This window comes from Lolium rigidum, chromosome 2 (genome assembly GCF_022539505.1).
Source record: "Lolium rigidum isolate FL_2022 chromosome 2, APGP_CSIRO_Lrig_0.1, whole genome shotgun sequence".
NCBI lineage: Eukaryota > Viridiplantae > Streptophyta > Magnoliopsida > Poales > Poaceae > Lolium > Lolium rigidum.
The window spans coordinates 239661448-239672703 of record NC_061509.1 but is presented as its reverse complement, the minus strand read 5'-3'; the positions used below and the strand labels follow the sequence as shown (position 1 = coordinate 239672703).

The window sequence follows — 11256 nt, the reverse complement described above, 5'->3', positions numbered from 1 at the left end:
TCATACAACAGCGGCCCAAGAAAACACTTCGCCAATCCTAACTACTGTCCGAAGCCGATACTCCGGGGTCCCTAGCCGCTCCCGCCGCCGGAGCGGCCGACGGAGAAGGCAGGGACCGGCGGCTGACCGCTGTAGTTCGGCGGCAAAGATCGCCCCGGGTCTTCTTTTCTCTCGGAGCGGTTCCTGGTTTGGGAGCGGTTCATGGGCCAATGGCATGTTTCTGTTGGCATTGTTGAAGGCCCAAGCAGGCAAGCCCACAGACGACCACGTCACACTGACAAGGAAGCCCCACAAACTACTGAGACCCACGTGTCAGTGACCACGAGGAAGCAGGCACCACCTCCATCCAGTAAAACCCCCTCACCGCGCCGCCGCCGCCGCCTCCGCCGCATCTCTGCTTCCGATCTTGCCGAGACCTCGCCGCGCGCTCGGCCATGGCGGCGCAGCAGCCAGCCCTCTCCATCCTAGGTACGCCGCCTCCTCCCCTCGCGGTCCTCTCCCCTAATCTTGCACCCGTCTGACGGAACGCGCGGCCCGGACGAACCGCAGTGCGCGAGCCCGACGGCTTCACGGTGTGGCCCGGCCCTCCCTACCCGCCGGGCTCCAGCCCGCCGCAGAAGCTCCCCAAGACGGCGTGCAGCGCCACCACCTTCTCCAGCGACGGCTCCCGCCTCCTCGTCACGGTCGCCTCGGCCTCCGCCACCGTCTACGACTGCGGCTCGCTCTCCGTCATCAGGTCCTTCGACCTCCCGGGCCTCACCGCCGCCGCGCTCTCGCCCACCGGATCCTACCTGCAGACCTTCCAGAAGTCGTCCTCCCCGCAGGTCAAGAATGTCACGGTCTGGCACGTTGACACCGCCACCGCCCTCTACCAGCACTACCAGAAGAACCTCTCCAAGGCCACTTGGTTCGTGCTACCTCAACTTTGGTGCTTAAATTCTGCTTCCTGAACTTGGATGGTTAATTGTACTACTGTAAATATGCACTTGCCTTAGAGCAATGAAATGCATTCAGCTTAATGATACATGACACGTTGATTAAATTCGCAGGCCAATGGTTCAATTTTCTGCGGATGAGTCGGTTGCTTGTCGGATGCAGACTAATGAGATGCAGTTCTTCGACACAAAGGATTTCACTAAAGGGATTGTACACAAAGTTAGATTCCCAAGCATAGCCGCGATGCAGCTTGCAAGTGATCCAGGATCTCATGTTGCTGGATTTGTCCCGGAAGCAAAGGTTTGACTTAATTGCTTTTCACTTTGGTAGTGTTTCCACTATGAATTAATTTCACAAACTCAATGAGTTCTTTTAATCTTTCTTTGCTCCTTTTTCTTGTAAGTAGGGTGTTCCGGCCAGTGTTCAGATCTTCTCTTGTGACAAGGATGCACAAAACCAAGTTGTTGCACGCAGGAGCTTTTTCCGCTGTACCACTGTTCAATTTCACTGGAACAAGGGGTCTACTGGACTTCTTATTGTTTCTCAAGCTGACGTGGATAAAACCAACCAGAGTTACTATGGTGAAACCAAGTTGCACTACTTGACAACTGATAGGGCCTTCGAAGGAATTGTTCCTCTCAGTAAGTTCTTAGTTTCTGAAATTCTATACAAGACTGTTTTGTAATATGTGGTCACTAACTCTAGCAGCAAATTTGCAGAAAAGGAGGGTCCGGTGCATGATGTTCGGTGGTCTTCCTCTGGTTCAGAATTTGCTGTTGTGTATGGATGTATCCTTAGTTCCTTACATAGTTCTTACATTAACCAGATATTTCAGATCTATTGTCATGCCATTTTCTGCGCAAGTGTTCCTTGACTGAATCTCAGTTATGCCTGCTAAAGCAACAATATTCAACAAAAAGTGCAACCCTCTTCATGAGCTTGGTGAAGGTCCTTATAATACAATAAGATGGAACCCCAAAGGGCGATGTATCCTTTCAATTACTTGATCAGCCAGCCATGCCGTGTTCTCTGTCTTGAATGGGTGTAGCATAGCATATGCACACCCTTTTATTGCAGTTTGGTTATTAGCATAGCCATATACATCTAACAATATAGTAATTTCACTTGCTTTCATGTAAGACAAAAACATGTATAGCCTGGTGATATCCTTGACCTCATTTTTCGTACCAGTTATTGTTATAGCTGGATTTGGTAATTTGCCTGGTGATATGGTATGTTACTTCACTACTATAAATTTTTTATTAAGCGATAACTTTGACAGTGAGAATGAGTGGACATTGAAGTCTTGTGTGGTTGATGAGAACCTCTAACAAACTACACAAGAAAAAGGGGCATGCTTTTAAGTGGTTGCTGCCTAGCTCACATAGTACTTCTTTGCCAGGCTTTCTGGGATTATGCAGAGAAGAAGTTGGTTGGGAAAACAAAGGCTGAATGGTCTGTCATAAGTGAATGGTCACCTGATGGCCGCCATTTTATGACTGCTACTACAGCTCCGAGGCTTCAAATAGATAATGGGTATATTTCCCACAGCTTTTGCATGCTAGTGGAAATGGGTTTGGATCCTTACACGGTAATCTTCATGTTTCCTGATGCAGAATAAAAATATTTGACCACAATGGATCTCTCCAGTTTAAGAAGATGTTTGAAAACAAGCTATATCAGGTGTGTGCCCTGCATAGCCACTTGTGTATATTTTTTGCTGGTCCTAAACAATTAGAAACGTGTCGAAGAAATAAATTTGCAAGCCCTCACATTATGTTCATGATGGTTGTTTTTGAATTCCGCAGGCTGACTGGAAACCTGAAGCACCTGAAAGATTTGATGACATTGCTGACCTCACAACATCTTTAAGTAACATAAAAATTGAAGATACAAAGAAACAAGGTTCCAGTATTATCTTATGCTCCATGTTAGCAAGTAATGACCAATTGTTATCTCCTATTGACTTCTATGGTTTCAGGACAAGGTTCTAAATCGGCACAAACATCAAGCAAGGCTCCTGTAACTATAGGAACAAAACCTGCTGGAGCATACCGTCCACCCCAATCAAAGCATACTGCAGCGCTTCAAGATAAGGTATATCTGAAAGATACGTCAAATTCTAGTTATCCTGGATATTTAGCTTGCAATCACAAACTACTGAAACTGCTGATCAAATATTGGTATTTTTTACGGACTCAAATATTGATTTTATTGCTAACCTGCCGCTTTATCCATAACCAGAGGGTGTAAAATGCTATCTGTGCACACTTAAGACTTACTCTCTGAAGAATTGGGATATTTGATATGTGGACTCCAATGTCATACGAAAATAAATGTGATTCCAAAAGATCATATGAATATTTCATGATTGGCATATAGGATGACTCCATTCTTCAAAACAAATGCCGGGAGTGTACTAGTTGGTCACGAAGTCATGCAATGCAGCACACTGCATGTGCATAATAGTGTGGTCGAAAAGTAGTTGTCTACTCCTGCTGAGAACACACACATTTTACTGAAAAACACCCCCTAGTCCTTCATTTGGTAGAGAAACAAGCATTTCTTTGTTTATTCCGGATGATTCCATTCTTCAAAAGAAATGCTGGAAGTGTCCTAGTTGGTCACGAAGTCATGCAATGCAGCACACTGCATGTGCATAATAGTGTGGTCGAAAAGTAGTTGTCTAGTCCTGGTGAGAACACATGCATTTTACTGAAAAACAATGCCTAGTCCTCCATTAGGTAGAGAAACATTCATTGCTTTGTTTATTCCTGCACACAGTATTTCTAGTATACTACTCCGTCCGTCCCATAATATAAGAGGCTATTACAACCAATATACCATTTACAACCAATTTACCATTATTTATAGCCTGCAACACCCACAGGTTAGTTTACCAGCATGTGGAACCGACTTTTTTTTTGTGCGTATTGCATCATTCTAATACATTTCACTGAAACAATAGCGTCTGCTGCTTCCACTTAGTTAATTATCCTTTTTTTTTTTTTATGTTCTACTAGCTGCGGTATTGTGTGTTTGTAGTTCAGGTGGTTAATAAAGCTCTCGTTGCTCTTTTATCATAATACTGACTTTTCACATTTGTTAAAATGCAGCTTTTCGGTGGCCTTGCTCCTACAGGGTCAGTTTCTTCAGCACACCCTGCATTTACTTCTTTTTGTTGTATGCCGTTTTTAGCTCTATGCACAACTAACCAACCTTCGAAATGGAACAGACCGGAGATGAGCAAAACCGCATTAAGAAATAAGAAGCGCAGAGAGAAGCAGAAGGAGAAAAAGACTGGTGAAGGTTCCTCTGCCGATGACAGCTGATTGACTGGCTTGTTTTAGCATTTTTAGCCAACAGAGCGAAATTCATAGTGAGAGAAGGTTCCTTCTTTTTGGTGGAAAAGGCTATGTATCTTGAATGTGAAATCATGATTTCCATTAACCTGTGATGTGTGAGGTCGGAGCCACAATACGGCACAGCAATGACCATAGTTTTTTAAAATACATCGGCTTGTATAAGTATATCACAGAAAACACTTGAGCTATTTTATTTTGCTCGACCGATGCAAATCTTTGGACCCAGCAAATTAACGATGATTACATTTACATTGCTGTGCTTGCAAAGAGTCCAAAAGCCAAAAACATAGCGCGCTAAATACTTGGTTTTAGGCAATTCTTCACAGCATTGACAGCAGAAATACTTGTTTATAGGCAATTTTTGACAGCATTGGGACAGCAGCAAGAATATGACAAACAAGGAGACAGTTGCAACAACAGAATACTACATCCATTCCAATGAATAAAAACATCCTTGTTTTTCCGGTTATGGATTTGCTTTGAAAGCTCAACCTTGTAGGAATCAGTTTCGCTGGTCCAGTGACTTGGCGACTAGAATTGCTTTAATTATTTAAAATTTGGTGGCTTAGACAATCGCTCCTGATATTCATAGAGGACGGATTTTTTTATTCCCTCAGTCCCATAATATAACATGATATTACAATACAGAATATGTCACGTCCTGTAGTATTAGATATTGTAACAATTATGTGAGTTAGCAGGTTGTAATAACGTTACAGGACGGAGGAGCCACATTCTCCTCTTACAGTAAGCATTGTGAACAGATGCAAATGATGTCAATGACATGAACAGACAACGTGCTTAGAGCAATCTCCATTTTTGCCACTAGGTTCTTCATATGGCTTTTACAGTTATAATCCATCGCAAAATAGGTGAACAGTTATCACCTACATCTGATTACCAGGCTAACCATCATAATAATCAGTCTCATCAACTACAAAATTGCCAAAAACCTGCCCACATTCAAATACTTAACAAACCAGATAGAGACACATGTACGCGTTAAAAGAACAAAGAACAAGACATCTGCCCCAGCAAGAAGCTCCATCCATGTAGAATTTTTGCACCAGCCGTGCAACTGGTACCCATCCCACCTACGCCCGCATATTCTTTGAAGTGTCAAAAAAGGACAATGGAATGCCAGAACTAAGACTTCTGGGCATGAGGGCGCCAATTTCCTCTGCAAAGCTCCTCCATAAGATGAACAAACTTCTGAGGCTGTTGCCACCACATGGGTTCGGAACTGGCTGGCCTCTCGTACCGCTCTTCTTGAGAGCCGTCGTTTTGCATGAATTTCTCTGAGAAATTGCGCCATTGTTGCATGGAACGCTTCAGTCTGGCAGTTCGCTTACCAGTGACAAGATATCTAGTGTAGTCCCTGGCAAGACGGTACAGCTCTTCGCCTCTGATAATATGAATATACTGCACCAAAGAGAAAATACAAGTGATTTAGATCGAAGTCATGGTTTCTTAATGTTTAGGATTAAGCTAAGCATAGATACACAACTATGATATTTTATAAAAAAAAAGATGAAAGTCACTTTGGTATTTCCATGTTGCTTGTGGACGATGCAGTCTATCATGAGCAAGAATTATTTCAGAGGCAAATGCTATACACTACTCAACTAACACAAAGTCTTTCAATAAAACCGGAACCAAGCAAGCAACCATGTTATCTGCCAAACATACAATACTTATTAACTAGACATATACAGACAGAACTCTTTTGGTACAAATGGTCCAAGACTGGCCTTTTTGGTCAGCTGATTTATGAAAAGGTTATTGTAATAAAAGCAAATTATATAACACGATATTTCATTAAAAATACATAATTATTTACTGATAATAGCATTATAATAAAATTGGAAAGTTGGACTACACTAAAGCTTATAAATCAGAGGTGATAGATGTAAAAAAAACAGCATTTGGAAAGGAAGGAAAAACACAACAAGAAAGCAGTGATAGTTACCACAAGTATAAAAGCAACAGTCGCTAAGATAACTTGGACTATTTCATCCAATGATTCCTTGAATGATTCATCTTCTGGGCCACCGGAACCACCATTGCCTCCACGCCTGTTTCCATTTCCTCCACCTCCACCAGATGCTTGTTCTCTCAGCATAGTGAGTTTCTCTTTCAGCACATCTTGTATGGGTCGTGGCTTTTTTGCATCAGCCAGGGCCTTGTTCAAATCATCCATAAAGGTCTGTAACAAGGCCAAAAACAAGTTAAGGAGACTGGTCAACGACATTCCTAACAGAAACCAAATGAAACATATATAGATGCACCTTTCCAGCACAAATCATCTGGTGCATAAACTGAGACTGTAGCAACCTATTTTGGCCACATACCCCTAACTTTAACTTCCACCACCAAGCCAGACCATGCCCCTAAGGCCCTAACTACTAGCCTTTCAACCAACCCAATAGATTACATGAGCTATATAATAAATTAGTTTCAGGAGCATCACATAAGCATGTTTTGGGAGAAAGTGTGGCAAGGTTGAACCAAATAATACCAGAAGAAAGGTTAAAACAAATAGTACCAGATATGTTAGCTCACTTTGAGCTAATATCAAGTGAAAAAAACAGGATGCATAATAATTTTGTGACTATTGTAGTCAGTTCAGACACACACTCACATCATGTATAATCAAGCATAGGGGCACGGAATATGCTTACATCATTGTCAATCTCAGGATTCCATTTTCCACTCGAGGCATAGACAGGAGTAACCCTTTTGTGGCTGGCAGCAACAATAACAAGCCTTGGGTAGATTTGCTTTTCAAGCTTGCGGAGTCCAAGAGCACGCGACCGTAGGGAACACTGTGCAACAGGTAGTAATCTGCAGGTCTTCCCAAGGCCCACTATGGGTCTGTCCACAATGAGCCCACTATGAGGCTTGCAAGTTGTAGCTTGGAAGTAGCTCATGCTTTTCTGTTTACTTGAATAACCGAATTAACTAGAGACAAGCCTGCAGATTTACAGACAGCATAAGGTTTTTTCTTGAATACACAAGACTGGTTCATCCATCAGAAGCAGAAGCAAGTAAGGGGCTATATAGTACTAACAGCAATAAACCATTCCATGTTCTGATATTCAATATAGATCAATCGTAGGTGGAAACATACTCAAATAAGAACTACATGTGAAAATACACAGATGTTCTTAATCTACTCCAGGCTTCAATTTCATCAGATAGTAAAATTATACAATTTCTCTTCTCCAGAAGGTAAATTAAAGCAGTTGTGTCTTTTCACATGCATATTTAAGTGAACATACCCCCTTGGTTTAATAAGGACATATCTGCCAATTATATATCCCATCAAATAATTCTATGTTATATACCGAAAACAGTTACAATGCATCCGCTGTTCTACTTTACAGAGGAAATACCGACTACATCGGCATCCCCTTTCTTTGATCGCATTGTCTTCCTTCCATACAGAATACTGCCAAATGCCAATCACTTGATACAGAATTCACACCTAAACATGCGCTACCTTCTTGTTCATGCTCAAACCAACTAACGGAAAACCACAAGTGAAGCGAACAAAATTCTACGACAGAAATGATGGCGTGGAACGACTAGAGCTACAGGGACACGCAGCCGTAATACTGCTCTAGCCCCATGTATGTATGTAAGAGAATGAACCTTGTCGGGTAAATTCCGTCACAAATCACGTGAGCAAAGGCAGCTGGAGCAGAGTCGGAATTGGCGCTATGTGTTCCTTAATGTTGAAATAAAAATCGTGAGGGGTTTGACAGATAAGGCAGACGCCCACAAAGGATTGCTCGAGTCAGGTACCGAGGGGGGTAAACCACAGCGCACGGCAACGCACCCTAACAAACCCTAACCGGGGCAGAAAAAAAAAAAAAGCGGACGGTGCCGCCACCGCCACAGGCAGCCACGAACACGAGACCGACCAAGCGGGCGGACGCGAACCGGGGGGAGCGCGAACGGCGGAGGCGAGGGTCGCAGATCATGCGAGCACGCGAGAGGAAAAAGGTGAGGCGGTGGAGGGGGCGTTACCTGGAAGCACCGCGGCGGCGGAAGGCTGGTCCCCGGCGGTGGGTGGGTGGGAGGCGAGGCGGGGTTTCCGCGTAGTGAGGAGGAACCGAGGAGAAGATGGGACGGGGAGAGCAATAAGGAGAAGAGGGATTTGGATTGGGGTCGTCCTACTCGTACTCGGGTTGGAGAGCCCTGTCTGTATGCCGCTCGGGCGATTTGTAACCCGGCGCCGCGCAGTGAGAGTTAGTTAGGCCTTTTTTTTAGATCCCCACGTAAGGCCTTGGTCTGTTGATTCCCACTTCAGGCCTCGTTCGATACAGGGTAGTTTGATCGGGCCTGTTACGTCTAATCCCCCCACGCAGGCTGGTGGGCCCCTTTTTTGAACTGTTGGTCGGCCCCTTGTTTAGCCCACAACTGGACGGAAGCCTGACGCAAGCCTCGCACGACGGGCCTCCTTTAATTCCTAAGATAGAGAAAAAAAATCATACGAATAGAAAAAGCATAGGATTAAGATGTTTTACCTAGTTGAATCCTATAGGAAAAGGAGTTGTGTTTGATTGTGTCAAAAAAAAAAAAAAATCCATGAGGTATGACTTAATGTTTCATTACTATAGGATTTGAACTGCAAGATTCCTATAGGATATGTTTTTATGAATCAAACAACTAATGTAGGAAAAAGTCACATATAAAATCCAAATCCTACACAATTCCTATACGAATCCAATGAACCGAAGAAGCCCTTATTTAGCAGGACAATACTCTCGGTCTAGAACGAAGGATACACTTGAAAACCCTGTCAAGGGCTTCGTTTGTCAACCATAGTTTCCTTTCATTTGGAAGAAATGAAATGGCATCGATGACATCATTTTATTTTGCAAATCCACGGAAATGACGGAGCAACGGAAGGAATTAAAGTTGCGCATGGGATGAAAACCATGAAATTCTCAATTGAATCCGTAACCGATTCTATGGTAGCCAACCATGTTTTTCTTAGAATTGCAAATTAATTCTTTAATTCCAAGCCCGAATGACGAGAGTCTACGTACCGTAAACAAACTCAAAAGAAAGATAGATACACACGAAAAACCTAGCATGGCAAAGCTAACTGTCCAACAAGAAAATAGAGATCGTTGTCCCACGTAAAGGAGGTTTTGTGAAGCATAAAAATAATAATGAGCAATATGCAAAGACAATGGAAAATATTGATGTAATTTATGAATTTCCAAATACGTAGGTGTTTGTAGGTATTCTAGTTTCTTCTGTATATTTTTGGATTTTAAGGCCTTTTAGGCATTCTAACATTTGCAAGAGCCCGCCAACCCTTAAGGTCATGACTTTGGGTCACCTTGGTCTTTGAATATGAGAAGTGGGGATGTTTGGATTTTCATCTAGCCACCACAAAGGTGCAAAAAATTTCAAGTTTATCCCATCCTCCATTGAAGAAGATGAGAGAAGAAGAAAACCAAGGAGGATAGAAAGAAAACGGAAATTAATGAAAGAAACTAGATGCCAAGAAAAAGGAGTTTTACTTGACACAAGTAATGATAGAGGGAATAAAGTGGGTCTAATTAAACTATTTGCCGTGCAATACCCCGCCCAACTAGCTCGGCTACATGCTCTCGCAGTTTGAGCTCCATAGAAATTAAGTGGGTGGCTTTGGCATATTGGTTTTACCCTCGTTTGAGGGGTTTCCACATTAGGCCTTTTTCGATTTCCTACGGATTTGAATCCATGGACATGGATTTTGGGGATTAAATCTAAGTAAGAATCTTCCTAATTTTCATCCAATCCACTCTAATTCACCTACAAAAAGGATTAACCGAACAAAGGCCTTGAGAATTTGGTAATAATACATACACGTCTGAGATATTGTTTAACGGAATCTAAGATACTTACATGTGACTTGAGGCTCAGTCCATATTTATTGATGTATAGACTTTATTTACATGACAAGCAAATGCTTCTTTCAAGTCAATATATAAATATTGCGTGATGACGATGATGCTGGTGGGCAATCTCAACAAAGATCCTCGTTTTTGTTGTTGTGTGTGTAGTTTTTGTGGGTAGAGAGAGTGGTTGTGTGTGTAGGGTTGTAATATATTTATGTGTAATAATAATGCTATATATTAAAAGAAAACATGATACAAATAGCTTATACCATGTGGACTGAATTTATTCCTTCCATTTTCTATGAAATTTATATAAGCAAAATATGAAAGTTTAAGTTATTATTCCTACATGTATGGGCGGTATTTTCTTCATTTCATATGCAAAAAATATTCATAATTTATCGTTTTTCATAGCTTGAGATTGATTCGGGACTGGCCCAAGCTGAGTATGAAGCAAATTTTATAGCTCAATCTTTAACTTCACACGGTTTGAGCTCACTTGAATTTTGTATTGAGTAGAGCTGAGTCTGGTCTAACTTGCTCGAACTCCACTTGTTTGCAGCTCTAGTTGGTGTGTCCTCGCGATAATAATGTTTCATGAAAACCGGCGAGGGTGTTTATATTGGTTTCCATTTGGTTTCCCGCTAATAAACCGGTCAACTCTTTTCTTCTTAATTAATGAAAAATCCTAATTCCTTTGTCTCGGTCAAAATGAAAAATAAAGAGAAAAAGGCACTACACCAGTTTAGTCCAAGGTATCCATATCGGACGGAAGAAGCCTGCTCTGACTATTCAGATTTGGCGTGCGGTGGTGACCGGAGTGGCTGCCACCGGCAGCCAGCGGAGCAGCTGACTTTCCCGGCCAAGGTCAGACCAGCCAGATTACTGGAAACTCAAAAGCCGTGAGGGGTAGGGCAAACACGAAATTTCAGCGGCTGCTTTTTTTTTCTTGATGTACTGCCCACCAGCACCAATACATCGTGTATGGTAGCCGACTAGGCGTGTCTCACGACAAAAATCCCTGAATGCTCCACTCATCCGTAGAGTCCTCGCAT

The 11256-nt window shown here is 42.6% G+C and overlaps 2 protein-coding genes across 2 annotated transcripts; one reads left to right on the top strand and one right to left on the bottom strand.

Annotated features, from left to right (window-relative positions):
- The first annotated feature begins 422 nt into the window (after positions 1-422).
- LOC124688397 (eukaryotic translation initiation factor 2A-like) lies at positions 423-4448 on the top strand. The gene is made up of 13 exons (XM_047222084.1): positions 423-468; positions 550-907; positions 1050-1236; positions 1343-1577; positions 1656-1724; positions 1822-1923; positions 2128-2168; positions 2339-2472; positions 2553-2619; positions 2745-2841; positions 2918-3033; positions 4053-4078; positions 4172-4448. The coding sequence occupies exons 1-13, from the start codon at positions 435-437 to the stop codon at positions 4266-4268; spliced, it is 1563 nt and encodes a 520-aa protein (XP_047078040.1). The 5' UTR covers positions 423-434; the 3' UTR covers positions 4269-4448.
- A 654-nt stretch (positions 4449-5102) lies between these two features.
- On the bottom strand, positions 5103-8442 carry LOC124693170. Its single transcript, XM_047226636.1, has 4 exons — positions 8334-8442; positions 6983-7274; positions 6271-6507; positions 5103-5723 (listed from the first exon to the last, which is right to left on the bottom strand). Exons 2-4 carry the CDS (start codon positions 7229-7231, stop codon positions 5448-5450), a joined length of 762 nt encoding a protein of 253 aa, XP_047082592.1. The 5' UTR covers positions 7232-7274; positions 8334-8442; the 3' UTR covers positions 5103-5447.
- Positions 8443-11256: the final 2814 nt, after the last annotated feature.

What these genes read in the sequence shown, in the direction of transcription:
- LOC124688397 (XM_047222084.1), top strand. Translation starts at nt 435, where the DNA reads ATGGCGGCGCAGCAGCCAGCCCTCTCCATCCTAG. An exon ending in ATGGAACCCCAAAGGGCGAT is followed by an intron (nt 1,924 to 2,127) that starts GTATCCTTTCAA and finishes TTTTCGTACCAG; the next exon opens with TTATTGTTATAGCTGGATTT. An exon ending in TTGAAAACAAGCTATATCAG is followed by an intron (nt 2,620 to 2,744) that starts GTGTGTGCCCTG and finishes TGAATTCCGCAG; the next exon opens with GCTGACTGGAAACCTGAAGC.
- LOC124693170 (XM_047226636.1), bottom strand. Translation starts at nt 7,231, where the DNA reads ATGAGCTACTTCCAAGCTACAACTTGCAAGCCTCATAGTGGGCTCATT. An exon ending in ATCCTGAGATTGACAATGAT is followed by an intron (nt 6,508 to 6,982) that starts GTAAGCATATTC and finishes GCCTTGTTACAG; the next exon opens with ACCTTTATGGATGATTTGAA. An exon ending in CTGTTGCTTTTATACTTGTG is followed by an intron (nt 5,724 to 6,270) that starts GTAACTATCACT and finishes TCTTTGGTGCAG; the next exon opens with TATATTCATATTATCAGAGG.